At 49.4% G+C, this 27055-nt stretch overlaps 2 protein-coding genes across 2 annotated transcripts in view; one reads left to right on the plus strand and one right to left on the minus strand.

Moving 5' to 3' along the window:
• Nucleotides 1-3697: 3697 nt before the first annotated feature.
• On the minus strand, nucleotides 3698-26873 carry LOC308591084 (uncharacterized protein). The gene is made up of 9 exons (XM_081201668.1): nucleotides 26756-26873; nucleotides 25544-25664; nucleotides 23252-23405; nucleotides 16803-16948; nucleotides 15667-15843; nucleotides 14926-15042; nucleotides 13553-13639; nucleotides 7838-7985; nucleotides 3698-6305 (listed from the first exon to the last, which is right to left on the minus strand). Exons 1-9 carry the CDS (start codon nucleotides 26773-26775, stop codon nucleotides 6274-6276), a joined length of 1002 nt encoding a protein of 333 aa, XP_081057794.1. The 5' UTR covers nucleotides 26776-26873; the 3' UTR covers nucleotides 3698-6273.
• The window catches only part of SLC35E2B (solute carrier family 35 member E2B), a 28839-nt gene continuing 28514 nt past the window's right edge, over nucleotides 26731-27055 (plus strand). Inside the window, exon 1 of the mRNA XM_081201614.1 lies at nucleotides 26731-26861. The gene's annotated coding sequence lies outside the window, so the exon portion shown is untranslated. The remainder of the gene's footprint in view (nucleotides 26862-27055) is intronic.

Raw genomic sequence — 27055 nt, forward strand, 5'->3', positions numbered from 1 at the left:
CTTTGCTTTAAAAAGGCAATGACCTCCCCCCCCCCCAATCATCCTTAGATGCAAGAATTAAGAAAAGGAACAGAATAAAGGACTTCAGGTTGTAGCCAGCAAAGCCCTCCTGCTCAGAGTAGACCCACTGAAATTAACAGACCTAAGGTAGTTGTGTCCATTAACACCAATGGATCAAACTCAAAGTAGGGCTGGTATTGAATAAAACCTTTTGATATGAAGTATGTTGAAGGATTAATATGCTGAGGAAAGACTCATTTGCAAATGAGATGACAAAATAAAACAAGACTTATTTAGAAAATCTGGGAGTTTATTTTTTTGGTAAAGTCCCCCCCACCCCAAAATAAAATAATTTGGCATCTTTATTATTTAAACGAGTAATGTTTCTCAGGATATTTAAAAAAGCAACCCTGGATTCTTTTGTTTTAAGTAAAGATTTTATATAAGGTCTCCCCAAAAAGTATTTCATTACTGCCTCCAAACTGGATTCAGTTTACTAATGAGATCTTATAGTGCACAGGTGAGCTTTAACTTGCTCTGCTGGGATCCTGAGCAAATATCCCCCTCTCCTGTTTTTGTGATTTAATTGGTTAACTGTCTCCTAACCTAATTGCTGCAGGCAGGCAGACAGGGGAGCAGGCAACAGAACCTCTCAGAAAGGCAAGCAGCCTAAAAAAATTGTACCTGGACCTTCTGGCCATACTGTTGCAATTAAAGGTGGCATCCTGGTTGTGGCTAGGGGTGCTTTTTTGCTCCCTCGCTTTCAGTACTAAGGGGTGGGGGACCTTTAGCCCTCTGGGTATTGCTGGACTACAGCTCTCATCAGCCCCAGCAAGCAAGGTCAGTGGCCAGGGATGTCAAGAACTGTAGTTCAGCAACATCTGGAGGGCCAAAGCTCCCGCCACCCTTACAATGCGCCATTGCCTTAAGGCAGTTCATGGGGGCCTCATCTGGTCCTTGCATCTGCTGTTGGGAACTGCTGTCTGTCCTCTGCAAGGTTGAGAGTTCGGCTGGGCGCCATCTCATGATGTGGTTGGGCACTGAGCAACAAGGCCTGTTTGATTTTCCGCAGTTCTTGCAGGTCTTCCTCTTTAGCCGCTGACTGGAAAGGAAACTGGTTCCCGAGCCGGTTTTTGTTCTAGCGAAGGGCTCCCAGAATGCAACCCCATTTAACATTAACACTACAGCCATCACTTCTCCTGGGGAACAGACAATCTGCCGAAGGCTGGCGGTTGCACAGAGCTTCATTCTACAGGCTACCTGCCGTGGGGAATATTAAAGCCCCGTTTTCTAGGCTGAGAAAATGAGTAAGCGGAAGGCCTAGGCAAGGAGGGAGCAGGAGAAGTTAAAAGCTAGGTTCTCCTTATTACAACCCCTCCTCAACACTGTCCTCTCAAGGAAGCATCAAAACTGAGGTCAACAAACACCGCCTTCCTGCATTCTGGGTTCTTGTTTCAGCTAAGTAGCTGGTGGGTTTTTTTGGCTTGTTTTTGATTCGCTACGTGTTTAAATCTCAATCTCTCCCTGCCCACCACCCCTTTACGGGCAGGTACGATGAGTAAAAACAAGCAGCTAGCAGAATGGTGAACCGATAGATCAGCTTGCAGGGAAAGTTGCAGGATGGGAGTCCTGACCGGAAGGTGGAAGTACAGTCAGGCGAAGGGACTGTTCACAGGGAGTCACCGTAGAATCATTTCAGAGTTGGAAGGGACCTTGGGTCCCTTCTGCATTGCAGAAATAAGTAGGTGTGCTGAGAATATGGCATGTTGGTTGGATCTCCAAAGAGGTCCTTGGCCTATGCTTTAATTCAGCGTTAGTTAAAATGTCGGGGTGTGTGTGTGTGTGTGTGTGTGTGTGAACAGGTCTGATCATCCACCAATCCAATAGGTTCCCCACTTGTCTGTGTGTGACTTCTGCTTGGAAGACCTGGTGACATCCCTGCCCTAAGCCTGCTCCTTTTCCTTTACAGAGCTTTGCATAGGTGCCCATTCCAGGCCTAAAACATGGCAGCCTTGTTGGGTGTAGCAGAGAAGGGACAGAGTGGCAGGCTGGTGACAGCGTGGGGTGGGGGGAGGGTGTCAGGGAATACACAGTCCCCCAGATGCTGCTAGAATCCCACCTCCCATCGTCCCCAACTATTGGCCTTGCTGGCTGAGGCTGGGGGATTTGGCGGGGGGGGGGTTGTAGTCCTACTCAAGAGCAGACCCCTTGAACCCGTTTGTCAAGGTCATTAATCTCGTTGGGTACAACTCTGGCAGTCTAATAACACCAGGAGGTCCACAGGTTCCCTAGCCCTGGAGTAGGCCTGGTGTGGTTCATTCATTGTGTGTCAGAGGTCCCCCACTCCTCCAAAGAGGCAAGCCTTGTTTTACTCAAAACTTTAAAAGTGTTGATGACATGGCATACCGCCCAGAGTTCTGAACTTTATAAAGGAAAAAATAAAAAAGCCTAACGTTTCATATTGTTACTGCTTTGAAAAAGACTTGTTAAATATTGCTGAGAGAGCAAAACTATTTTCCAGACCTTTTCAATAAACCATTTTTTTTCCAAAGTTGGTGTTTGTGCCGTAGCATTTTTTAAAATAAACTTTTTTGCTCTTTGCGAGGCATTAAAACACAGTGCCTTGTTGCAGGGGGCCCACAAGTAAAGGAAATAAGAGTTATGTCTTGGTTAATCTCAGAGGTTTGTGGAAGGGGAGAGAGAGCTCAAGACTGGACCTACTGCATCAGTCCTCTTAATGTCCCACCTGCTTTCATGTTTTCAGCAACGGTGAACCAATCTGCCCTTCAAATGTGCTGGGCTCCCTACTTCCCATCATCCTTTGCCACCATGGCCAGTCGTCAGGCATGAACAACCACATGGGCTATCTCTGGGTTGAGAAGCACCATGGAAACTAGAGAACATAAGAGGAATATGCTGGATTAAGCCAATGAGCCACCTATTCCAGCATCCTGTTCTTACAGTGGCCAATCAGATGCCTGTCTGGTAAAAGAGTGCCCTCCTTTCCTGCATTTTCCACCAACTGGTATTCAGAAACTTTACTGCCTCTGACCAGAACATAACCATCATGGCTAATAGCCACTGAAAGCCTTACCCTTCATGAATTTGCCCACTCAAAGCCAATCCAGTTGGCGGCCATTTTTCTTGTAAGCGGAAGCTCTCATGAGGGTTTAACAGTTGGCGGGAGTGCCACCATTTTGAAAGGTTATGGGGAAGTGGAAACATTACAGGGGACATGGGTTGGGAATGAGAGCGCTACAGTACTTCTCTTCCCGCTGTCAATTGAGGAAAAGTTATCCTTCCAAAAGACGGATAATTGTTCGTTTTGTCACAAGTATGCCATGGTGTTCCTTCTAAAGGGCTATGTTTGTGCAGAGTTGTTGGTGGTTGAGATATAACAGGCGGGAGCAAAGTAAATAGAAAGGAGAGATGTGGAAAGAACTCTTAAAAATAAATAAACGGCAATCTTTTTTGTGGAATGGGAAGGGAGGAGATTTTTTCTACGCAGATCTTTGGCTTTCAACAAGAACCAAGTCGATGGAGGCAAACAAGGATTGAGCAAACCCCACTGCCTGGCAACTAACAATGAAAGTAATGGGCAGGATGTAATCTCACTATGTGCAAATTTAATATTTTCCTTTTTTAAAATTGCTTCCTTTTTGGATAGGCATCGTTGAAAAACAAACAACCCCCCCAATTGGTAGCATTGACACTTTATTGAAAAATACAAGGCCAGTAACAAACCTCTTAATAAATTAACAAAGCTTTGAATTACTGTATTAAACATTCTTTTTCCTTAATTTAAAAAAACCACCCTCACTGCTGTTGAAAAGCGCATCAGTTAAGACACTCACATAGGCTTGGTTAGTTTGAAAAATTAGGACCAAAATAATAATTTAGGGTGTGAAGGGAAGGAATCAGGTTAGGAGGCAGAGAAATTATTTGGGATTTAGCAAGAAGTCAGCCACACGAATACCGACAGAAGCAAATTGCTGAAGCTTTAGCCAGTGGGAGGTGGAAGCACTGTCCAAGCAGCTTGTGGGCAGCTTCAAGGAAAGTGTCCCACAGACACACACACACAACTTTGTGCCCCCCAAATGTTCTGGGCTACAACTCCTATCAGCCCCAGCCAGCACAGCTGGGGGTTGTAGGCCAGAACTTCTGGAGGGAACCAGGTTGGCAAAGGCTGTCCTTGAAACAAAGGCTTCCAAGGCAAAGCATCTCACAGGTACCAAGACACCCAGCTCTGGGTGCACGGTTTCCCTAAACGGGCAAAAACACAGCCTGTGCCTCTGTGGGGCTTGGGGAGGTTCTGCCTTCCCCTTGTAGCACTGCAGGTTTTGTTCCGTGGAACAAAGCGGCAGACTCCCATCACTGAGGACTGATGTGTGATCGGCTGTCTTTCCGAGGAAAGTGGGGTAGACAAGCCCACAAGGGCCTCTAGGGGGGCCTATTAAGCCAACAGGAAGACTGGGGCCAGCGTCAAGCTGGCCATGCTGCTCCAGTCTTCTTAAGAGCCCCGTGTGGAAGGAGAGCTCTCCCCAAAGTGCTGTAGGCCAAACATTTCCAGGGTGGGGTAGGATTAGCAAAGACATGGAGGAACCTATGGGACCCCCAATGTTCTTGCAACACTCAATAGCCCCAGCCAATAGTCGGGGATGTTGGGAGCTGTAGTTGAACATATGGGGAATTGCCACAAGCTGCTCACCCCTTGCTTTGGTGCAGGTGTGTGAAGAAGCCTCTGGTTGTTTGCTGAGCTAAACTCCCACTGGACATGCAAGCTGGTGCTGATGGGAGCCGGGAGTTCGGCACAGCTGGCGGGCCAGAGCTTCCCCACACAGTTTTAGTGCCACCTTCCAGATGCTGTTGGTCAGGGATGGGAGGAACTGGGCAGCAACGTCTGGGAAGCCGCAGATTCCTCATGCCTGTCTTAATCTCTCTCCTGTTTTAAGGCACAGACATACTCCTTGGAGTCAGATTCTGGAGTTGGCTGGGGTGGGGGGCAGCCCTTCTCCATGTAACCTTTGGGGAAGGTGCCTTCCCTTTGCCCCAAATCATCAACTATTCTGAGGGTGCTGAATCAGCCACTCTTCCTGGGGCAAAAATGGAACTTGAGGTTCTCCTGTTTCTCAGGCCCTCGGCCATCCACCAAAGGGTTGGGACCAGAGGCCAAGAGTGCCAAGACAAGTAAAAACAGTGTGTCTTGCCACCGTGAAGGTCTTCAGCAGCACGGAAGCCAGCAGGTAACTTCAGCACACACCAGCATCAGTACTTGAGTGTTGTTCTGCCAGGGCTATAGGTTATAGGCTAGATGGGGCTGGCCAGAGGGGTCACGGTGGTTCTGCAGTTTGAGCCCTATTTCCAGTTTCAAACCAAACACACCCATTTGGATTTGGGTTAATGGCAGGCAAGATGGCTTTGCAACCGCAGAGGCGCTGGGTTTCGAGCGGACTTTGCTGAGCTTGTGCCCATGAGATGTTTTAGACTACAACTCCCATCAGCCCCAGCCAGCGGTGCCTGGTGCTGATGGGAACTGCAGTCCAGAACATCTAGAGGTGGTGCGTCCCAAAGGCTGCATGTGGTCCTCGCGCAACTTTTAAGCAGCCCACGAAAGCATCAAGCTGGCTCTGGTTTTCTTCCGCTAGATTTCTAATCTTTGGTTCTTATGTGGGAGGCATAAATTTCACTGGATGGGGCTGTCATCTTAAAACAGATAAAACTTTGGAGGATTGTCAGCTCCTCGTTTGCCAGGATGAGGCTCTTGGCAGTGAAATACGGCAAATGAGGGCATACAGTGCTGGGGCTGTCACTTAGGCCCTCCCCGCCAGGTTTGCAATGCCCAAAGCTAATCTAGGTGTAGGACTGCGCTTGAGGAAGAAAGCACCAAATGAATGGTCCATCGGCAACACTAACCCTTGGGAGGCAAGCCACAGCAGGAGGGGGTCGTCGTGGCAGCTGTTTCGAAGGCGGGGTAATGGGTGAAGTGGTATCTAGCGTAAACAAACAAACACACCGGAGGAATCTTGACGGGGTTGCTGCATGCAGGAGCTGTTTGGCAAAAGGACTCAAACTTGACGGAGCAGAGTTCCCGCAGCAAGCCCCAGGAGGTGGAGGGTTGTGCAAACGTCTTCTGTTGAACTGTGGTCAAGCTGCTCCTGCTACGACCTGCCTTTCGGAGCCCCACTTTCTTGGGTTGGAGCAGGGAGCTGATCTCCCGCAGCACACCTTCACTTTGTAAGAGTGCCGCCCCGTACCTGGAGAAGGCATCGTGCTTCACGAGTCAATCCTTCCATAGGAAGAAAACACTGCAGAGGTGGGGAAAGGAGTCGTGGTAAATGATAGGAAGAATCTCGCCGTTTTTTAAAGAACGTTAAAGAGCTTGCAGGATCAGGCCAGTGGCTCATCTGCTTCGGCATCCTGTTCTCACAGTGGCTCAATGGGAAGCCCACCAGCAAGAGTGCAACAGCGACTCTCCCTACTTGCAATTCCCAGGCAACTGGGATTCAGAGGCATACTGCCTCTGACGGTGGAGGTATCACAAAGTCATCCTGGCTAGCTGGCCATTTCTTAGTATGCCAGGCAGCTCCTTCTGTAGCCACCTTGGAAATACACACTGCACTGATGCTGCAGGGAAGGCGCACCGAATGCAGCGGGAGTTTTGTGCTGATTGGTGGCCCTCTCTATCAATCAGCATGCAATCTCCACCATTTGGATGGGCTAAATGAGGCTCCTTCCTCAAGTGTCCGGGAGCAGCTAGCAGTCCATCAGGCTATAGCAGAGGGTGAGGAAGAGAGCACTGAAGAATCTCTCCATCAGGTTCCTCTCTGTTGCCAACCATTCCAGGAGGCTGCATCAGAGGGAGAGAGATGGGAAGCAGGGCTGCTGCATCAACTTCAGTGGAGAGACCAGCAACCGACTGCACTGGCTGCCATTTGGTTTCTGGGCCCAACTCAAAGTGCTTGTTTTGATCTACAAAGTCTTAAAACGGCACAGGACTGCAATACCTCAAGGACCGCCTCTCTCCATATGAACCAACCCAGACCCTGCACTCATCAACTGAGGCCTTTCTTCATGTGCCTCCTCCACGAGAGGTCTGGAGGGCAGCAACACGAGAATGAGCCTCTTCTGGGGTGGCTCCCCACTTGTGGAATGCTTTCCCCAAGGAGGCTTGCCTGGCGCCTTCATTGCATATCCTTAGGTGCCAGGCAAAAACATTCCTCTTCTCCCAGGCGTTGGCGAATTAAACAATCTGTGGCCTTTTAACCTTTGTACAGGGTGTTATTGTTTCTGTTATTAAGGTATTATTTTTTGTAAACTGTCCTGTGATCTTCGGATGAAGGGTGGTATAGAAATTTAATAAATAGTAATAAGTTTCACTCCTTCACTTCTCCTTGAACTCTCTTCCATTCCAGCTAATCACTACTAAAAGCTCTGTAAGACCTCCAGCCCGAATTTGCCTTCCTCCTCCCTCCTCCCTCCCAATCCCTTTTCCTTTTCTGCCGTGCCTTTTAGATTATAAGCTTGAGGGCAGAACTTATCTTACTGTTGAGTTTTGGAAACTGCTCTGGGAGCCTTCTCCACCCACCCATCCACCCTAGCTGCAGAGCAGGGTAAAATGCTTCAAATAAATACATGCCAACTGCTTAATATGAATTTGGACAGGGGGAGATAAAGTTCTTTTCACTCTGCCCAGCCAGATGTTCCACTGAAACCCATGAGCTGGACATGAATGGTCCATCCCACTCCCATTGCCTTCAATCCTCGAATTCTCTGGGCTTTTCTATGTACGTGTCCATCTGTTTTTCCTCCCCCTGGATTAATCTCCTCCAATACTCACTCCTTTCTCTCAGCCCTTGCCCAAAGCTGTGATAGACATGGAACAACGCCCAGAACAGGACACTTTTGATCATCACAGAAATGCAGGAACAGGTGATGACAGCCGCTTCCAGTGCATAGGAACTCCCTTGTCCCCACTCTTCGATCACCTGGGAAGAAAGCACATTCCACATAAAGAAATAACATTTTCAGAGAGAGAAACGAAAGGAGTGAAATGGGCAGGATGGACAATTGTCCCATCTACCCAATGTTGCAGCCGGGGGCGAAATGATGCACCTGCAGGAGAAGTGATGCTTGGGGAGCAAGAGGAGAGACGATGGAGGCCCCACAACAAGTGGGCATAAAACAATCTGGAAGACAGGCTCTGGGGCAATTTGCAATGCCAGAGGAGACAGAAACATTTTGCTAATGGGGCACTGTGGTTAAGAGTGTTGCTCAGGAGAGAGAGGTTCAAATCTCCACTCATCACTCTTCCTCGGTCTAACCTATCTCACAGGATTGTCATGAGGACAAAATAGATTTCTCCTTGGAAGAGGGGCAGAATACATATGTAATGAATAAGCCAGCTGTTCCTCAGTCAGGCCACTGGGCTGCCTAGCTCAGGACTGTCCGCAGTGACTGGTAGTGGCTTTCAGGCAGGAGTCTTCCCCCGCCCCCAGCCTTAGCTGGAGATACCACTGAGAACTGGACCTTCTGCAAGCAAAGTGGATGCTCTATGACTGAGCTAGGGCTTTTCCTTAACAGAGGAAGCTGCCTTCCACCAAGTCAGACTACTGGGTCCAGGTGGCTCAGTGACTGGTGGCAGATCTCCATGGTTTTGAGACAGGAGTCCTTCGCAGCCCTGTCCAGAAATGCAAGGGATAAGCAGCTGCTCTGTCACTGAGCTCTGGCCCTTTCCGGAGCTACTGCCAGCATGTATGGATACAGCAGGAATGGCAGGAGCTGTCCCCCCTTCCTAGCCTGGACATTGTCACTGACTCTGCTCCTGGACCTGATCTGGGATGGAAGCATGTTTCGAGGGGGCAGGCAGCAAGACAGCCAGAACTGCCACTGAAATTGGCTGTAACTTCTAAGAACTCAGGCTTGAGCTTGCTATCTCCTTCTCCCTCCCCTTCCTTTTTCCTCATGTGCTATGTCTTTTGTCTTTTTTTAAAAAAAGATTGCAAGCCTGAGTGCAGTCTCAGGACGTTGTAAGCCACTCGGAGGGTTTTCAGGCTAAAGGGTAGAGTTTGAATGTCATAAGTAAATAAACAAGCAAGTAAGTAAGTAAGGCTCAGGAGAAAACATGGAAATTCCTGGGAAGAATTTAAATCATGTTACTGACAGCAACTGAGAGCAGACAGGGAAGGGGAAGGGGAAAGGGAAGGGGAAGGGGAAGGGAAAGGGAAAGGGAAAGGGAAAGGGAAAGGGAAAGGGAAGGAAAGTGTGTATAGTTCTGGTTGCCTCAATTCAAAAAAAGGAAAAAGATATTGTTGAGTCAGAAAAAGATTCAGAAAAGGATGGCGCAACTCTCCTACAAGGAAAGACTGCGGCATTTCATACTTTTCAGCTTAGAGAAAATGCAAGTAAGAAGCGATGAAATAGAAGTTTATAACATTATGCATGTCGTGGGGAAAGTGGAAAGTTTTTCTCCCTCTCTTATAACATCCAATGAAGCTGAATAATAAAAGATTCAGGATAAATGAAAGTCCATCTTCATGCAACACAGTGTTAAACTATGGAACTCACTCCCCCAGGAGACATGCACCAAGTTGGATGGCTTTAAAAGAGGATTAGATAAATTCCTGGAGGAAAGGGCTATCGCAAGATACTAGCCATGATGGCTGTGCTTGTAATGCTTCTGAACAGTTGCCGGAAGCCACAGAAGAGGGAGAAGGGTCTTGGGCTCGGATCCTGATGGAAGGTTTCCCAGAATGGGCATCTGGTCAGCCACTGTGAGAACAGGACGCTGGACTAGATGGGCTCTTGGCTTGACCAGCAGGATCACCATATTGATGAAAACTAATGACATCCCCCCCCAAAAAAAAATTGTTCTAGTTTTTTGTTTGTTTTGAATGGCAGTGAAAGACGGAACGTGGGACAGCCGCCCAACAAGAGCACCATGCCCTAAAATCTCTTGTGTTGTCTCTCTCACTTCCACCTTGGGCTTGCAATCCCAATCCCTTCACCTCCGCTGACCTTCTCGTCTCCCACGCCCACTCCTTCCTCCCAACCAGCCAGGCCAGCTTGACCTTTCCCATAAAGCCCTGCTGCTTTCCACACAGCTGTGGCGAGAGAAGAAGCTGTCAGATGGCCGGTTTTTGGAAAGCATTGCAGTCCTTGAGATCCCTGTGCTGCTGCTGCAACATCAAGAAACCAACCACCCCTCTGTCTCCGAAGAAAGCGAAAAGCTTTCCAGTTTCGGTGCAGCAGCCAATCCGAGCCGCTGGTGTGTGAACAATTCATTCTGAAACAGCAGGTTTCATTTCCGTTGTGTTAAGTGCCAAGATGATGGCTCCCTAGGGGAGCGATGAGATGCCAACTGTGTTCCCAAAGGATCACGGGAGTCTCATGACTGGGCTAAGTTTCTGTTGGCTGGCACAGGAACAAAGGGAGCTGCCGCATGCAGAGTCAAATAACTGGTCTGCCTAGCTCAGTATTGTCTACATCAGGGTTCCCCAAACTTGGGTCTTCAGCTGTTTTTGGACTACAACTCCCATCATCCCTAGGGAGCAGGACCAGTAGTCAGGGATGATGGGAGTTGTAGTCCAATAATAGCTGGCGACCCAAGTTTCGGAAACCCTGGTTTTAGACAGGAGACCTCTCCCAGCCATACCTGGAGGTGCTGGGGACTGAACGTGGGACCTTCCACTTGCAAGACAGATCCCTACCACTGAGTTACCCAAAGAAGAGTCTGTCTTATGAGACAGACTATTGGTTAATCTAGCACAGTGTTTCCCAACCGGTGTTCCGCGGCACACTACTGTGCCGTGAGACATCGGCTGGTGTGCCGTGGGAGGGAGGCGGGCGAGTCGGGCGGCGAGAGGCGGCGGCGGCGAGGATCCGCGTCGAGCCGGGGGCGGCTCCGCGGTGGTGGTGCCGAGCGGCGGGGCAGCGCGCGCAAAAGGGAGGAGCGCGAGACAGCGGAGGAGGAGGAGGCCGGCATGTCCGGGCAGCAGCAGCAACAACAGCAGCAGCAACTCCCGGCGACGGCTCCTCAAGCCCCGCCGCCGCCCCCTCCTCCGCCCGCTATCGCCGCCACCACCACAACAGCTGCCGCCGCCTCAGCTGCCGCCGTCCCTCAGTCCCTCGCTCTGCTGCCTCCTCCCACCCCGGCAAGGGGGAGGGAAAAAACTTTCACTTTTGTGCGTCCCTCCCGGCGTGACGCTGCGCGCTGACGTCACGGGGCGGGGCTTTAATGGTGGTGTGCCGCGAGATTTTTTTCCGGTAAACAGGTGTGCCGTTGCCCAAAAACGTTTGGGAAACACTGATCTAGCAGTGCAACTGCACCACTCCTCAGATGGTGTTGCAAGGAGGGGAGGGGGTCACCCAGCCCAACCGGCCCACTTCAGCCAAAAGGATTCTCTGAGCAGCTTCCAAAACGAGCTCAAAGATGGCCCTTCCTTGCCCCCCACCCCACCCCCGTTCACAATCTCATAAAGCATGCAAGGAAAAAGGGAAGGGGAGGGAAGAGAGAAAAGAAAGCTCAAGCACAAAACCTTAATGCTACCGTGCCGAAGGCAGAGACCGTCCCTTCAGCTGAAAAGTGGGGCAACACTTTAAATACATAATCTCCCGGACCTCCTGGCTTCTGTGCCTTTCGGAGAAATTATCTGCGGGTGAAACTTCTGGGGCTCTTCCCCTCTAATCCCTTGTTTATTCCTGCTGATACACGTTCAGAGCTGGCTGCCTGAGGACCGTCTCTGTGATGCATTTTTTAAAAAGAGAGAGGGCTGTTGCTGTGTCTGAATTTTCCCTGCTTTGCCTTGACCGGAAGCAAAATCCCAGGGCGCCCTGGGATTTCAGAAGCCTTTTGAGCACCCCGACGCTAACCCTCGGATGCCTGGCGATGGCGGGACGTGGGAGCGTTTGGCCGCAATCCTGGAATGTTCTGAGCCTGGCTTGAGTTAACCGCTTCCAAGGGTGAACAAAAGTCATTGGAAATGTGGGACTAGCACTGGATAGGCATTTTTCTCAGGGGCTTTTGGCTCAAATAAGCCACACATACACCCCAGTTAGTGGGGGGATGATAATTTATTAGCCCCAGTTTTGGGTGTTTATCTTGTTGGGTCTATTGGACCAAGACAGATGATCATGTTAAACCTGTAGCGGGTGGCCTTTTTGAGCCCTAAAGTATGCATGTTGGGGTGGAATAAGAGCCATACATTCATTCTCCCAGTCCCACTACAACTTCTGTACAAAGCGTTGTGAGGTCTAAACTTGCCCTGATGGTACATTGAGCTCTCAGCATCCTCCCTGCGCCCCCTGCCAGCTGATAGGCACTGGGCACAGCCAAGAAGCAACAGGATTGGTGTACTAGTCAGCTCTCCCTCTCCCGCTTCTCCCCATCCTGGAACCCCAGCTGTGATTGGTGCTGTTGACTACATTAAAAAAGGTAAAGGGTAAAGGGACCCCTGACCATTAGGTTCAGTTGTGGCCGACTCTGGGGTTGCTGCACACATCTCGCTTTACTGCCAAGGGAGCCGGCGTACAGAATGTGGCCAGAATGACTAAGCTGCTTCTGGCAAATCAGAGCAGCGCACGGAAACGCTGTTTACCTTCCCGCCAGAGCGGTACCTATTTATCTACTTGCACTTTGATGTGCTTTTGAACTGCTAGGTAGGCAGGAGCAGGGACCGAGCAACAGGAGCTCACCCCGTCACGGGGATTCGAACCGCCGACCTTCTGATCGGCAAGTCCTGGGCTCTGTGGTTTAACCCACAGTGCCATCCGCGTCCCGTTGACTACATTGCCTGCCCCCCAACAGAGGCTGAGGAGAAGGAAGGTACATGGGGAGAACCATTCTTGTGGGTTTATCGTGCTCCAAGCAGCAGTCACCAGACAACCCAGAGTAAGCCACATGGGGGTCCTGTAAGGATCAGATGCAGCGCACAACTTCCCCACGCCCTGTGGGACCTACTGTGGCTTAAGTGCCTGGAAATTAGCCAATGGCTAGTACACTCTCCTCTTCCTTCTCATAAAGATAAGGCACAAAACACAGTTTCCTGGTACATAGGAAATGTTAACGAAGAAACAGGGAGTTGGGTCCAATGCCCGCCTTACTCAGGGTAGGCCGTCTGCAGTTATCAATCATGGCTAACCTAGGCCTATTCCGTTCAATGGGTCTCCTCTGAGGAGGACTTGGCTGGATACAGGATCTGAAATGTCAGGTTTGTCCCAGAGTAGTTAGGATCACGTTGATAGTCAGTACCGGCTACTTCGATTTTGCCCATTTGTCCACACAGCCTAGACCTGAAACCATAGGGGCTAGCAACCTTTCTTCTTAGAAATAAAGCATTAAAACAACCCAACTTTACATGGTGAGACGGCCAGTTGCCTGCACTCTGGGAACATGCAGCCCTTCCTTCAGAACAGCCCCTACCGAAAAAGGGCCCACATGAAGGCAGCCAAGCCAGGGGCTTAACTTGCTTGCTCTAGCAATCAGCATCTTGAGACTGGAAGAATTCCCCCTGCCCTTCCTTCTCATTAAATCAACAAAACCCTTGGCACGACTTACCGTGTAGATCAGGTAGGCGAGATAAGCAACCTCGGGCAAATTCTGACTCAGAAAAATCCAGGCTAGAGGTTTTAACTCTTTTAATATCTGGGAAACAGGTGGGGGGGGGGATGAACTGAGTTAGCTGCACATTCATTGGTTGGGTCTGCTTTAGCTATATGTAAGTCTAGCTTCCTCTCAAAGTAGTCTCAAGAGTTATCATAAGCATCCCATCAAAGGCTGTGGGGCAGAGCTAGGGCAGCCCCCCACCCTGCTACCCCCTACTGGTAAAACAGTGGCAAAACTAGGAGGCAGTCTGAACAAGGAGCCTTCTCCTCCTTCCCAGGCCAAGAGGTGGGCTTTCCCAGACACTTCAGAGCCAGCCAACCCTCACCCCCATGCTGGAGAAACCACCAGCAGCTGAACAAGGCAATGGCACTTTCAGGCAGTGGGGACGAGACCTCCGGTCTAGGAGTCAAATGTGGCCCCCAGCCCTCTCAACCTGGCCCTCAGAACTCTCCCCTGACCCCGAGTGGTGTTGCCTGCCTGAAATGTGTCCCTGAACTCTGATCATGCCTCTTTCTTGTCTATATGGAGCAGAGAAAGGGGGTATGGGCATTTGTAGAACCTGAGCTACTCCACAAAGGTAAGGTTTAACTCTGTTGCCCCGCCCCCTTTGCCTCTGGTCCCGCCCACCATTGGCATGCGGCCCCCAGAAGGCTGCCCAGAAGGGATTGCGGCCCTTGGGCTGAAAAATGTTCCCTGTCCCTGCTTCCAAAGGGAAAAGGTGGCTCCTCGGAGCATGAGGGGGAAGCTGCAAGACTGGGCTGGCCACCATGCAGAAGGCTTTTGCAGGTCACTGAAGCAAAAGCTCCCTTTCATGCAGTCCTTGGTTCAGGGAATTTCACCTGGCCTTGGCCTTGCCTAAATGCAGTCGAACCACATCTGTGTCTACCTGAAGAGGCACCACAAGCGTAGCCTGCTTGGAGCCCAACTAGCATAAAAGGGGACGGGACAGACAGCCCCTTTCCCCATATAGCTGTAACAACAGATTTTGGCATCTGGCAAGACAATATCCAGGGCTCTGTGGATCCCTCAGAAATGGAACAGGACCCAATTCAGGATGCAGAGTCCAGCGTCACAGAACTGTCACTATCTTTTCTTTCTAGCCCTCGTGGTTGCGAAGAATGTGCTAGAATCTGAAGGGCCAGACGCATAATTCACATAGCTCACGCCAAGTTGCAGAACTTTGCAATTTATGTTAGTGCTTTGGCACAGAATGCTGCTCCTTCTAAAATAAATCAGGGCCCAGCATTTCTTAGAGGAAATGTCTCTGGTTTACCCCCAGGAAATGCCCATTTGATCAAGGGGGCGGGGAGGGGAGGTGCACTCACAGCAATGATGCCACAGACAACTTTCAGCCCAGCCCAGAGAATCCCAACCGCCAGGAAGATGCTGTGCAGAACTGAGATCTCCCGAATCGAGGTGAGCAGCAGAACGCACAAGCAAAGCTGGAAGGCAAAAAGAGAAGTCTAAGAGGTTGCAGCAGCTGCAGACGTCCCCTTCCTGCGCCCCTTAACCATTTGAAGCTCACAGTCTGTTGTGTTGGTTAACTCACTCACTTTCCAGAAAGGCAGGCCATTTCATGACCTGTGCTGGGGTCTTTCATAGAAGTGAAAGGGACCCTGAGTTTCATCTAGCCCAATCCTCCGCAGTGCAGGAATATGCAGTTGTCCCATAAGGGGATCGAACCTGCAACCTTGGCCTTATCAGCACCACGCTCTAGCCAACGGAGCTATCCAAGCTACAAGGAACACTTAACAAAAATGCAGCTATTCAAGGCTCAGCCCCTCCAAGCGACCATTCAGAACTGCTCTGCAATTTTAAGAAAACTGATGCCTGAGGTCCACTGATTTCAGTGGGCCTACTCAGAGTTAAACGCAAGATGCAACACCCATGCTACATGCTTTTTTGTAAAAACACATTTAACTCTCAGTTTCCTCGGCTTTTTATTTTTATACGAGTTGCCCTGCGTGTACCTTGCAGAAAAGCAGTTGAGAGAAATGCAAGGCATAGTTGGGAAACAGATGGGCCAAGGGATTCAGGCTGTGGTTTGGACTGCAGCCTGGGCCTACCTGAGCCTGGAGGTCAAAGGTCAGCATGGAAAAGCAGAGGTTGAGCATGAAGTATTGGGCCTGGAGGCTCTCCAAGGCCCCGCCCACCCGGAAGGCCATCATGCTTTCGGTCTGAATGAGGACCACGGCGCAGATCACGTCAAAGGCACCGACTAAAAGGATCAGGACAAAGCGGGCCTTAAGAGGAAAAATGGAAGCAAGACCGTCAGAATGGACCACACGCCCCTGCGGCAGCAGAAGAACCTCCACCAGATTCAACGTGTTTGACGAAGAAAACAGGGAGACAAGTGTGAATACTGCTGATGGCTTGGCAAGAGGTTGCAGAGGAAGGACGCAAGCTGGCAGAATACACTAGGATGCTCTACATGTAAGGTCTCACCTGCACTGCACATGCAAAGCAGCACCATGCCTCTTTAAAGAGTTGTGGCTTCCCCCAAAGACTTCTGGGAAGTGTCATTTGTTATGGGTGCTGTGCATTATTAGGAGATCTCCCTGTTCCCCCTCAAAGACCTACAATTCTCAGAGGGACTGGCTGTTAAACACCCCCCACCCAGGAATTGTAGTTCTGCGAGGGGACCAGGGTCTCTCCAAACTGCTCCCAGGAGTCTTTTGAAGGAAGCCACAGCTGTTCAAAGTGCTGTGATGCTGCTTTAAATGTGCAGATGGGGCCTAAGCAATGCAATCTGAGCATCACAGAAGCAGGAATTCAAATTCCACGTGGACGAAAGATTGGAGCCTGCTCTGAACAGAAGGGAAGTCCAGACCTGCCCCTCTCCTGAATCATAATGTACTCTGCTGCCTCACCATGCCCAAGTCCTTTTGGAGCAAGTTTATCCCTCCGTCAAAGGTGACCTGCAAGGGACTGAAGTGTACCGGTTCTGGGTGGCGTACATTTCTGCCCTCCCTTCTCGGTTCCAAACCAGTTATGCATCCTTCTAAAAGGGGGGCAGCCATCTTCTTAAAACCGGGGCGCAGCAGAGAAAGAGATTTGTTAGAAGGTGATGCCGGAACATCACAACACACACAACCCTGGGCTGAACTATGCTGACAGCAGGCCCCAGAGTGATCTTGCATGATCTAGGAAGCTCCCGCCAGGTCCTTAGTTCATGGCAAAGACCCAACCGCTGACCACTCACGAGCAGTTTGGGCTTTTGCTCGGCAGGCAGGACGCTGAAGTTGACGACTGAGCGCAGCATGACGAGCGCAATGGAGAGGACGAAGACGATGAGCTCCTGGCGGTTCTCTTGCAAGATGCCCCGGCTCACGTAGTAGATGCAGAAGACTGTCGGGGAAAGAGACAAATCCCACCATCAGCCGTCTGCGCAGGGGAGAAAAAGGAGCCTTCCAAGCTGAAAGGGGAAGCTGAAGGTTGACGTCAACCTAGAAGGCATTTCTTCATTTTTAAAAAAATATGTATATTTAGAGTTAGGTTAGATTGATGAGGCTTTTTTATCTCCAGGGTAGAGGAAACATCCATTAATTGGCTCACCTGTCCTCCCAACAACCATCTTGTGAAGCAGGGAGCTGTTCCCTGGCTCTGAAGCAGGGAGTGGAGGCTGAGCAACAGGGAGGTCATTTCAAAAGCCTGCGGTCCTCACGAGTGATTTATAACTTTTTAATGTGTTTTTAAAAGCTAGCACTATCTTGAAAGAGGCACTAGGTTGTATTCAACTAAGTTCCTCTCTGTCTCCCTCTTTCCAGGGTAGAAGTTTCCTTAGGATCCATTGGCTGCTGCAACCCTAAATATCTCCGAAGAACCCTAGAAAAATTAAAGGTGTGGTTTTTCTAGGCGGGGAGTGGGCAGGAACGAACAGGAGGCAACAGTAATGGTTCTGGATCGTGCCATTCAAGTCGAGACATTTCTGTGTCCAAACCTGATGACAAATGGGATCCTATTAATTGGGATTCTGTCGAGACGCATCTGCCCGGCAGTTGCAGACACAGAGGGAGGAAAGCAAGGTGGTTTTGTGCAGGAGTATTTCTGAGCAAGGCGAGCCCTGGACTCACCAAATGCTAAAGGTGGAGGGAGGGGGATTGGCTGACTTATCTGTCTCTTTTTTTCTTTTCCACAATGAGTAGGGAGCAGTCGAGCTTGCTATGCGGCAAGGGATTTTGAGGGTGGCAGAGTAGGAGGCAAACATATGTGATTTGGCAAACTGGGAAAGGACCAGCTCAGTGGGGGACCTTAGGTTCAGAGCCCAGGTTCTGTAGGGATGGGTAGACTCCCTGCCTGAGACCCTGAAGAGCCACTGCCAGCCAGTGTGGGCAATACTGAGATAGATGGACCAAGTTGGTTATCACCCAATTCCATATAGCACAGTGAAGGGAAATGCTTGATTGGCTTAGTAGCAATTCTTTTAATATACAGTACATGAACTGAGTGCAGTCCTCTCTCGCTTTAATTGTTGGCCACCCAGATTCTGTGCGAAGAAGAGTTGCTGATATTTCTGATGGTAGAGAGCATAGCTTTCGGAGGGGGTGAATATTTTGCAGTTTCCATAACTTTAATGAAGTTTGAATCAGAGCCCTAGACTTTAACACTATAGAGCATTTGAGTAACCAAATACAGTGGTGCCCCGCAAGACGAATGCCTCGCAAGACGGAAAACTCGCTAGACAAAAGAGTTTTCCGTTTTGGAGGTGCTTCGCAAAACGAATCTCCTATGGGCTTGCTTCGCAAGACGACAATGTCTTGCGAGTTCCTGCTGGTTTCCCCCCCCCTTCCCCCCTTTTTCTAAGCCACTATGCCGCTTATCAGCTGATCCGATCAGCAGATAAGCCGCTAAAAGCCGATAATAGCGCTAAGACGCTTATCAGCTGATCCGATCAGCAGATAAGCCGCTAAAAGCCTCTAATAGCGCTAATAGCACTAATCCGCTAATCCTTCAATGGGTTTGCTTCACAAGACGAAAAAAAACGCTAGACGAAGAGAATCACGGAACGGATTCTTTTCGTCTTGCGTGGCACCACTGTATCATTAGGGCAGGTTCAATCGGCAGGCCTCCCTTATTATAACAGAACTTCATCAATGCCCTAGCGGTTTCTTGTGCTTTGACTTTCAATGCCTCCAGATGACACTTACAAGAAAGGGTTTCACTAAAGAGTAAATCTAGGTACCTAAATAAGAGGGCTTGTTCTATAGCTTGGTGATTTAAACACCATTTATACCTAGGACTGTGTTTGCAAAAAATCATCATCTTGGTCTTATTCTGTTTACAGTATGTGCAGAAAACCTGCAAGAGATTTTTGAGGCCCATTCGGGAAAATGAGAAGAGCACTAACCAAGATTTCTTGTTCTTAATAACTGGAAATACCCTCTCTATATATCAAGCTCTTATCTTTCCATTTTGGGAGATAATTGTTCAAGAACGGGGGTGGGGAATGAGACCTTGTCGGTTGATAAGAACAAGAAATGTTTACCTTCTATGGCCACAGCCAAAATTAAATCAGTCCTAATCTAATTATTGCTTATAACAAATCTCTTGAAATGTAATTAACATTCAGCCTGGGTAGCATCAAGAGCCAACATTATGGTTATTTATGATTTTACAGTACCCATGACGGCAATTGCCTGCTCTTAGGGTGCAGCTATACTCTGCCCATATTGTTAGTATTTTATTTTTTTGAGGTGATCTATGCTATCTACTGTCCCAGTCAGGCTTCTAGACGCATAGCAAATACACGGGGTCTTAGAAAAAGCTCAAAAAGGTCATCACTGAACTTAAGTTTACTGAGAATTTCAATGTCTTGGGTTTTTAATAGGCTTTCTCTCTCTTTAGGACCACATTTCTGATTCTCATGATTGCAGAGGTGTGCTCCAAAACTGCTGCTAAACCACATTGATTTCCCGGTCCTCAGGATCAGCTAAACCAGAAATTAATTTTTATCCTTATTTTTGTCAGTCAAAAATACACTGTGCAAGGTAGCGTGCCATGGAAACTGTACAAAATGGGAGGAAAATTGTGCAGATGTTACTTTACTGCCTTCAGTGTTCTCGGTTCGGGAAGCCAGCCTTTCTCAGCAGAGAACATGCAGAATTGTTGTTGGAGCACAAATGGCCTCAGCCGCCGGTCGTGCCTTATGTTTGTATCTTCCTTTCTCCAAGTTCTCAGGGACCTCTTCATTACCTACTGCCCGATCGTTGTAACCGGACTGAACCCAACGCCTTTTACATTCAAAGAAGGTATTCCACTTTTGTGTGGCAACAGAGGTGTGAGGAACCTCAGGGCCTGGCGGCCAAATGTGGCCCCCGAGGACTCTCTGCCTGGCCCTTAGAACTGTCCCCAGGCCACACCCCTAACCAACCTGCTATGCACCCTGCCTGTGTGCTTTTGCCCCGCTGGAAAGTGTGACTGAACTGTGATAAGGTACCCTGAATGCCTGGAGATGTGTGTGTAGCCCAGTGCCCCAAGTCATGCCCAATGCTCTGCCCACTTTTCGCTCTGGCCCAACCTGCCACTGACATCTGGCCCCCGGGAGGTTCCCCATAAGGGAATGTGGCCCTTGGGCTGGAAGAAGTGTTCTAACCCTGTGCCACTGTCTCTTTAAAAAAAATAATGGGGGGAGCGGGGTCTAGTTGGATATTATATCCAACGGACAGGGTTATATGGGGAAATGGGGAATACCACCATAAGCTATTGGAGGATACAAATGTAACCATTTAAATTTGTAACAATAATGATTATTATTATCAATGGGCCCTGCCAGGCTCGTTCCTCTCTGCCCTGCCAAAATCTGTGCCAATACTGAACAGCACCTGATGTTTTTGACCAATCGGAACCTCAGGACCTGCCGGCATTCATATTCCAACTGCCAAACATCTCAGGAGGGCAGCACCTGTGAAGTATGAACCTTGTCAAGGGCGCCATGGCAGATTCATGGTTTGATTAGAGAACATGAGGCAGGTAGTATGATGTTCACGAGGGAGGAGAGGGGAAAGGGAGGTGGCGGACCTGTTGGCAGGGGAAAGGGGGAGTGTCGGTAGTGTTGCGCAGCTCCCTGCTTGCCTCACAAGGTGGTTCTTGGCTCAAAGGGGCCCATGGGGCGCAGTGGTACAAAGCATGGGTGGGCAGCTTTGGGCTCTCCTCATGTTGCTGAGCAACAGCTCCCTTCGGCCCCCAACTAGCGTGGCCAATGAGCAGAGACGGTGGGAGTTGTTCAGCAACATCTGGAGGGCCAAAGGTTCCTCACATCTGGTACAGAGACAGGAAAAGGCCCTAGATCAGCAGTTGTCAAACTTTTTGGACTAAGGGGCACATTTTGGATTTTGAGAGAGGGATGCCAGTCACAAAATGGCCGACATGGAGGGTGGGGAGGTGGCATAACACAAAATTAGAAAGAGTAGGAAGTCCCCTATAATACCGCCCGTGGGTTCCATCAACTGGGGGCCTGCAATAAAATGTTGCAGTGCGATGTGCTTCTGTCACTGGGTTCCATTCCCCCTCCCAGTTTTCTTTTTCCCTCTGCCCACTGAGCATGCACAATCCACAGTGGGTTGTTTGGGGTTTCTTTCTCCTTCCCCCTTTAAAAAAATAATAAAATAAATGCCCAGCTACATGACAATCTTGAACATCACCTTTTGATTTCTATGGGCAGGTTTCACCTCTGCCTGGGGTGGGTGGGGGGCATTAAAAAGAGCTTCACGGTGTGAACCAGGAAACAACCTTTTCACACGCCGAGTTGGTTCTCTCTAGCCTTTTTATATCTATGCGTCTCCTTTTGCAGCCGCCATGCCCCATTCTGCTTGGTTGTCGGTTTTTCTCTTCTCTGTCGGTCAGCATTCTGTAGCCCTTCAGTACTCACTGGACAATTCTGGGGGGGGTTTCTGTGCCTTGCGGCATTTTTTAATTTTTTTAAAATGTAGTCCTGCAAACCACCAAGTTATCCTGCTGATATGTATGGTTTGTGTGGTTTTGGCTTTGTATGTGCAAGCATGCACAACCATGTCCAAACTCAAAATGGAATGGCTATCTGCTAGGGTTTTGAAGTTCGACAGCTGGATTTGGACGTAGCAAGCGGGAGGGGGGGGGATCCTAACCAGATTCCTATCAGGGAAATGGTTGGGCTAGAGGCGCCACCTACAGTCCGTATGTAGTATTGCCCACAGTTCCAGGACAATGGAGGTCAGAAAACAGAAAAGGTCCAAAGTCCTGGGAGATTGGGCTTGGGTGGAGACTCAAAGGGCACCAATGGTTATTTTCTTAGGCCTTAGTTTTTCACCTGCAGAAAGTGGATGATCTCTGCCATGGCGCTGATGTGAACAGGAAACGCTATAACGATTGCAGGAATGCAAAAGGAGCATAGAGAGCTGTCTTATACTGAATCAGACCCTTGGTGCATTTAGCACAGTATTGTCTACACTGACTGGCAGCAACTCTCCAGGGTTTCTGGCAGGGAGTTACCAGAGACTGAACCTGGGACCTTCTGCATGCAAAGCAGGTGTTCTACAGCTCTTTCCTGTGGGATTAACCATTAATAAGCAGAATTAATAGCGTCTGGGAGAGAATAAAGTAGCTTGTCCCATTCAGCTCCATGCACACCTGAATAATGCCATTTCTTGAAGAAATTATCTCCACAGTTGAAGGAGTCAGGAAGTTATTTATTTATTAGATTTATATGCCACCTTACCCTCCAAGGAGCTCAAGGTGGTGCACATGGTTCTCCCCATTTTATCCTCACAACAACCCTGTGAGGTAGGTTAGGCTGAGAGGCATTGAGCGGGGAGTCAAACCCTGTTCTCCCAGGTCACAGTCCAACACACTCAGTCGGTGGCTCAGGCAACTGCAGGAGGGAGCTACTTCCCTTCTGCCTTGTTTGCCAGCTTCCTGTATGTATCTGGTTAGCTATTGCATTTTCCTCTAGAGGGGTCTTTGCTCTGATCCAGCAGCTCTCTTTTTTAACAGATTATATTTTTTGTATTATATTCCCATATAAGTTATTGGTTCCCGTGCCTTATGTAGGACAAAGCAACCAGCCTCCATTTGTTGAGAGTGTGGCAAAGCCTCCCTCACTCTTGTCTAGGGGTCAGAACTGAGTGGGCTTAGCCCCCCACACACTAAGATTCTGCCAAATGCACCTCTTGACCAATGGTGGCTTGTGCTTGTTGGGACTGGTAGGGTGAAAGGCAGGGAGGCCAACAGTAGATGGCGCCAAAGCCAATGACAGGCAGAGCTGGCTAATTCTAATTTGGCCTGAATCCACCTCCCTGCCCAATTCTACAAGGTTAATACTGAGACTTAGGAGGAGGAAGCTGACAGCCCATGCCATCAGCTGGAGTGGTTCTAAGAAGACAGGCAAATGGGGGCTGGCTGAAGGCAGTTCCACTCACCCCAATGGACCAGACCTCCACTACTCTTGACTATCTCTCTTATAAACATGCTGCCATTTGTTGTATGGTTAGATTGCAGAGGCTGCAAAATGTCAGGCCAGCACAACCTTCATTAAGAAGACTCATGTTTGTGTGCTTCCATGTACAGACACATTTCCTCCCCTACCTCTCACCTGAGGCCTCTGCAAAATATAGCCCTTCTTCCCACCCATCAAAAACATAAAACGGGCATTTTGCTGTAGAGTCCCCTCTTCCTTACCAACGCCGATCAGCTGAATGAGAGAGACAGTGAAGTCTTCGTCCTTCTGCTGAACGAGGTTCTCTATGGTTAATCCGATGACGCTCAACAGGGAGAGGATGGTGACGCAGAAATAGATCTTGACCGGAGAGGACAGCTCCGACCAAGGTTTGATCTGCAATCAGAAAGGCATGTAAATGTTCTCTAAGCAGCTTTGCAACTAGGTAAAAAAACTACATGGTTTCATAGCAGCCCTGCAAAATAATCCGGTGTTGTTTTGGCAGGGTGTGTTCTTTCGAACTCCCTGCTCATATGTAGCAGGCAGGGACCTTCCCTGTATTGTTTCCCGTGCCCGAGTAAAACTTATTTGTTTAGGCAAGGCTACCCAGGCAGGTAATTTTAACAGGTAGATCTATTTTCAAACAGCTTGTTTTCTTTATAGCTTGTTAAACGTTATGTCAACTGGTTTTTAAGGATTGCTTTTATCAATATTTTTAAATGAATCTATTGTGCCAACTGCCAATTCCAGTGGATGCTCGGGTTGCAAATGTGATCCGTGCGGGAGGCACGTTCACAACTTGCAGCACCACATCTGCGCACGCGCAGGTCGCGATTTGGTCTTCTGCACATGCGCAAAACGCGATTTAATATTTTTGCGCATGCACGAGCGCCGAAACCCGGAAGTAACCCGTTCCGGTACTTCCGGGTTTGGTGCAGTGCGCAACCCGAAAATGCGCAACCTGAGGCGTCTGTAACCCGAGGTATGACTGTAAGTGGTATGTAATTTTTGTTAAATAAATAAAAGTTGGGAGCTGGGGAATGGGTGAGCCTGAGAGATGGTAGTTAATGACAAAGTGGTGTCCCCCCCCCCCGTTTTTATTCATTCATTCATTAAATCTATCTATCTATATCAGGGGTTGGCAACCTAAGGCCCATGGACCACAAGCGGCCCATGAGGGTCGTTTTACCGGCCCACAAGCCGCCCACTCAGCAAGTCCCCCCCGTGCTGCACTAAACCGGTACAGGGGACTCACTTTTGCAGCGCCAGGAATCGTGTCTGCACAGACACAGACACCAGAAATCATGGGTGTGCACGCTCACACGCACACGTGATCCCACCCATGGAGTAGGCTCAGCGGCAGTGAACTGGCCTAGGCAAGGTAAGCCTTGCCGACCCCTGATCTATATCATGCCCTTCCTCCTGAAGCAGCTCAGGGCAGCAAACCCATCAAGCAAACTTCATAGTGCTTTTCACCAATAGGCTCTGTTTTCAGGCTTTCAAAATAATCAAAGTTTCCTGAATGATGTACATTTACGTATGTCAGAGCTGCTTCCAGGTCCCAGCTCACAGAGGACCACGCTAGCCGGTATTACTGTACAAAAGTCTTTATTGAGTTACAATTTCCATTTTCAAGCCGCAGCGTGCAGCTCTACGTCTTAGAAGCTAGACCGGCGAAGCTCCGTCTGAGTCTCCGCCTCCTGTACACCAACTTAATACTCTAGCCTTACTCCACCTCTTCCGTCTTTCCTTCCTCCTCTGGGTCCCTCTACCCTCCGTGGTCTCTTCCTTCCTGGACTCTTCTGACGCTGACCCCCCGGACTCTTCTCCCTCTTTGCGGCGGGCTTTGGGACCTGGCTCCCTATCCGGACTGCTTACTGTGCCGCCTTCCTGTGCATTTGAACTTGGCGCGCGCAGCCTTCAACCTTCCTCTTGACCGTTTCCTCGCTCCCCGATGGAGGTGTGGCCAATCCTAACTCCTGCCCTCCCGCTTGCGGCGAGCCGCCAGATCCCGATACCTGGGACCCCTCCCCCCTACTGCGCTCTGGTGGGGAAGCTGGTCCCGATTTCCAACTGCTGCTCTCTGATTCCCCTCTGGTCTCTTCTTCCTGGGGTGTCCCCCTAGGCGCCCCCCTTGCTCTGACCACTGGCGCCCCTTTCTGTGAATCTTCCGATTCACTGGAAAGACTCAGAGATCTCGGGCCGCTGTCATCGCTCATATTTCCTTCGGATTCCTCCCCCTCGCTCTCTGTCTCCTCCCTCTCCTGTGCCTCTGCTCCTGAACCCCTGACAACGTATGTCAGGTTTTATTATCTAAATGGAGCTTTTTTAGAGCAGAGGTTTGATAGGTCCCCGCCCCCAAGTGACTTTTTAAAAAAGTCACATGGAAAACAGAGAAAGTAGGTGGGGTAGAAGCAGGAGATAAAACCAAAGAGGGATGTCATTACTGCAACAAACGCAGAAGGCCAGGTGTAGCTCTAAGCATGATAAATGCAACTGAAACTAACAGGAAACCAATTGGTTCAGATACTTACAGGGCCACATGGGGTAGGAATGAGGTCTTGATGTCTTGGGGTTAGATTTGGCACCACAGCGGTTAAAACTTCATTTGGCAGGGGAGGATCTTGCGTCTCCTCCGAAGGGAAAAGTAGGACCCTGGAGGGAGAGAACAACAATGAAAGGATGTCTGGAGGTGAAGCTAAGTGGAAGTTTTGCATACAGATGTGAGAAGGTTTTTGGGTTCACTGGGTAGCCTCTGACAAACCATGGCTCCTGCCCAGTCAGTCTTTTACTGAGCTGATTTCAGTTTGAACTTCCTGGAGACCTCATGGGCATGCGGGGGGGGGGGGGGAATCCCCACCAAGATGCCCTTGCTGTTAGCTAGCATAACAAGCATACTTGCAGACGCCACAGGCTGTTGTGCGAGAACAGAGGCAGCTCCTTTTGTGAGTCAGGACTGCAAGAACATGCATGCTTTTCCGCTGCATGGAAATCTGGACCACAATGACATGCTCAAGGATGTCACGATCTCTTCCCCCATCCTGTCCGCACTTCTAAATTTCAACTGAAAGCTAAGCTTCTTTTGCTGCTGAAGTAGAAGCAACCAGGGTGGAACCTTCCCCATGTCATAGTGTGGTGTAATGGCTAGAGTGTTGGACCTGGGATAGCAGGGTTGAAAGCGATGCCACAATGTATGACTTTGGACTGGTGACAATCTCTCTTGCCTAAACTACCTCACTGGGTTGTTGTGAAGATAAAATGGAGGGACGCATGCATGCCTCCATGAGCACCTTCTAATACTAAATATAATTATTACTTTTATTGCATTTACTCATTGCATTTATTTATTTATTTATTTATTTATTTACTTGCACAATTGGTCACTTTTTTAAAAAAACCAACCAAGGTAACTACATGGATCTGTATAAATTTAATAACGTTTTTAAAACAAATTAAGAATATTTGAAGGGCTTTTTTCTTTTTTTTTTTTAGAAAACATCTCAGAATTCAAAGTTTGGTGGTGGTGGTGGCGGTGTGAAATGTGACGTCAACGGCCGCGGTGAGGTCGCGACGTGACGCGGCGCCAACGTCACAGTGCCTGCAACACTTCAACCACTTTAATGCGGGCCAGAAGGAGAACTCTCAGGTCCAGACTGGTAGCTCCACCCTCGCACCCAACCGCCGCCATCCCCCGCCCCCCTCTCGCTCGCTACGGGTCCCGGCGAGGCGCAGGCGGCGGCAACTACCTCGTGTCGGGAGGCTCCATGGCGACAGAGTCAGTTACATGGCCCGACGGGGAAGCGAGCGGGCGCCAGCTCCGCTTCCAGGCCTCAGGCGCGTTTTCGGGATCTGGTAAGCCATAGAGACACTGGCCGAAGTCCTAGACCGGTGAAACTTCCGGTAAAAACAGGAAGTGTATGCTGCTCTTCCGTCGCTCTTCACTGTCACTTCTTATGTAGAGACTTCGCGTTGGGAGTTCAAAGGAGTAAAGCCCGTAGAGATATAAAGACGAGAGTGACGCATAAACGGAAGTACAACTTGGACTT

Source organism: Podarcis bocagei (assembly GCF_964188305.1).
Source record: "Podarcis bocagei genome assembly, chromosome: 7".
Classification (NCBI taxonomy): Eukaryota; Metazoa; Chordata; class Lepidosauria; order Squamata; family Lacertidae; genus Podarcis; species Podarcis bocagei.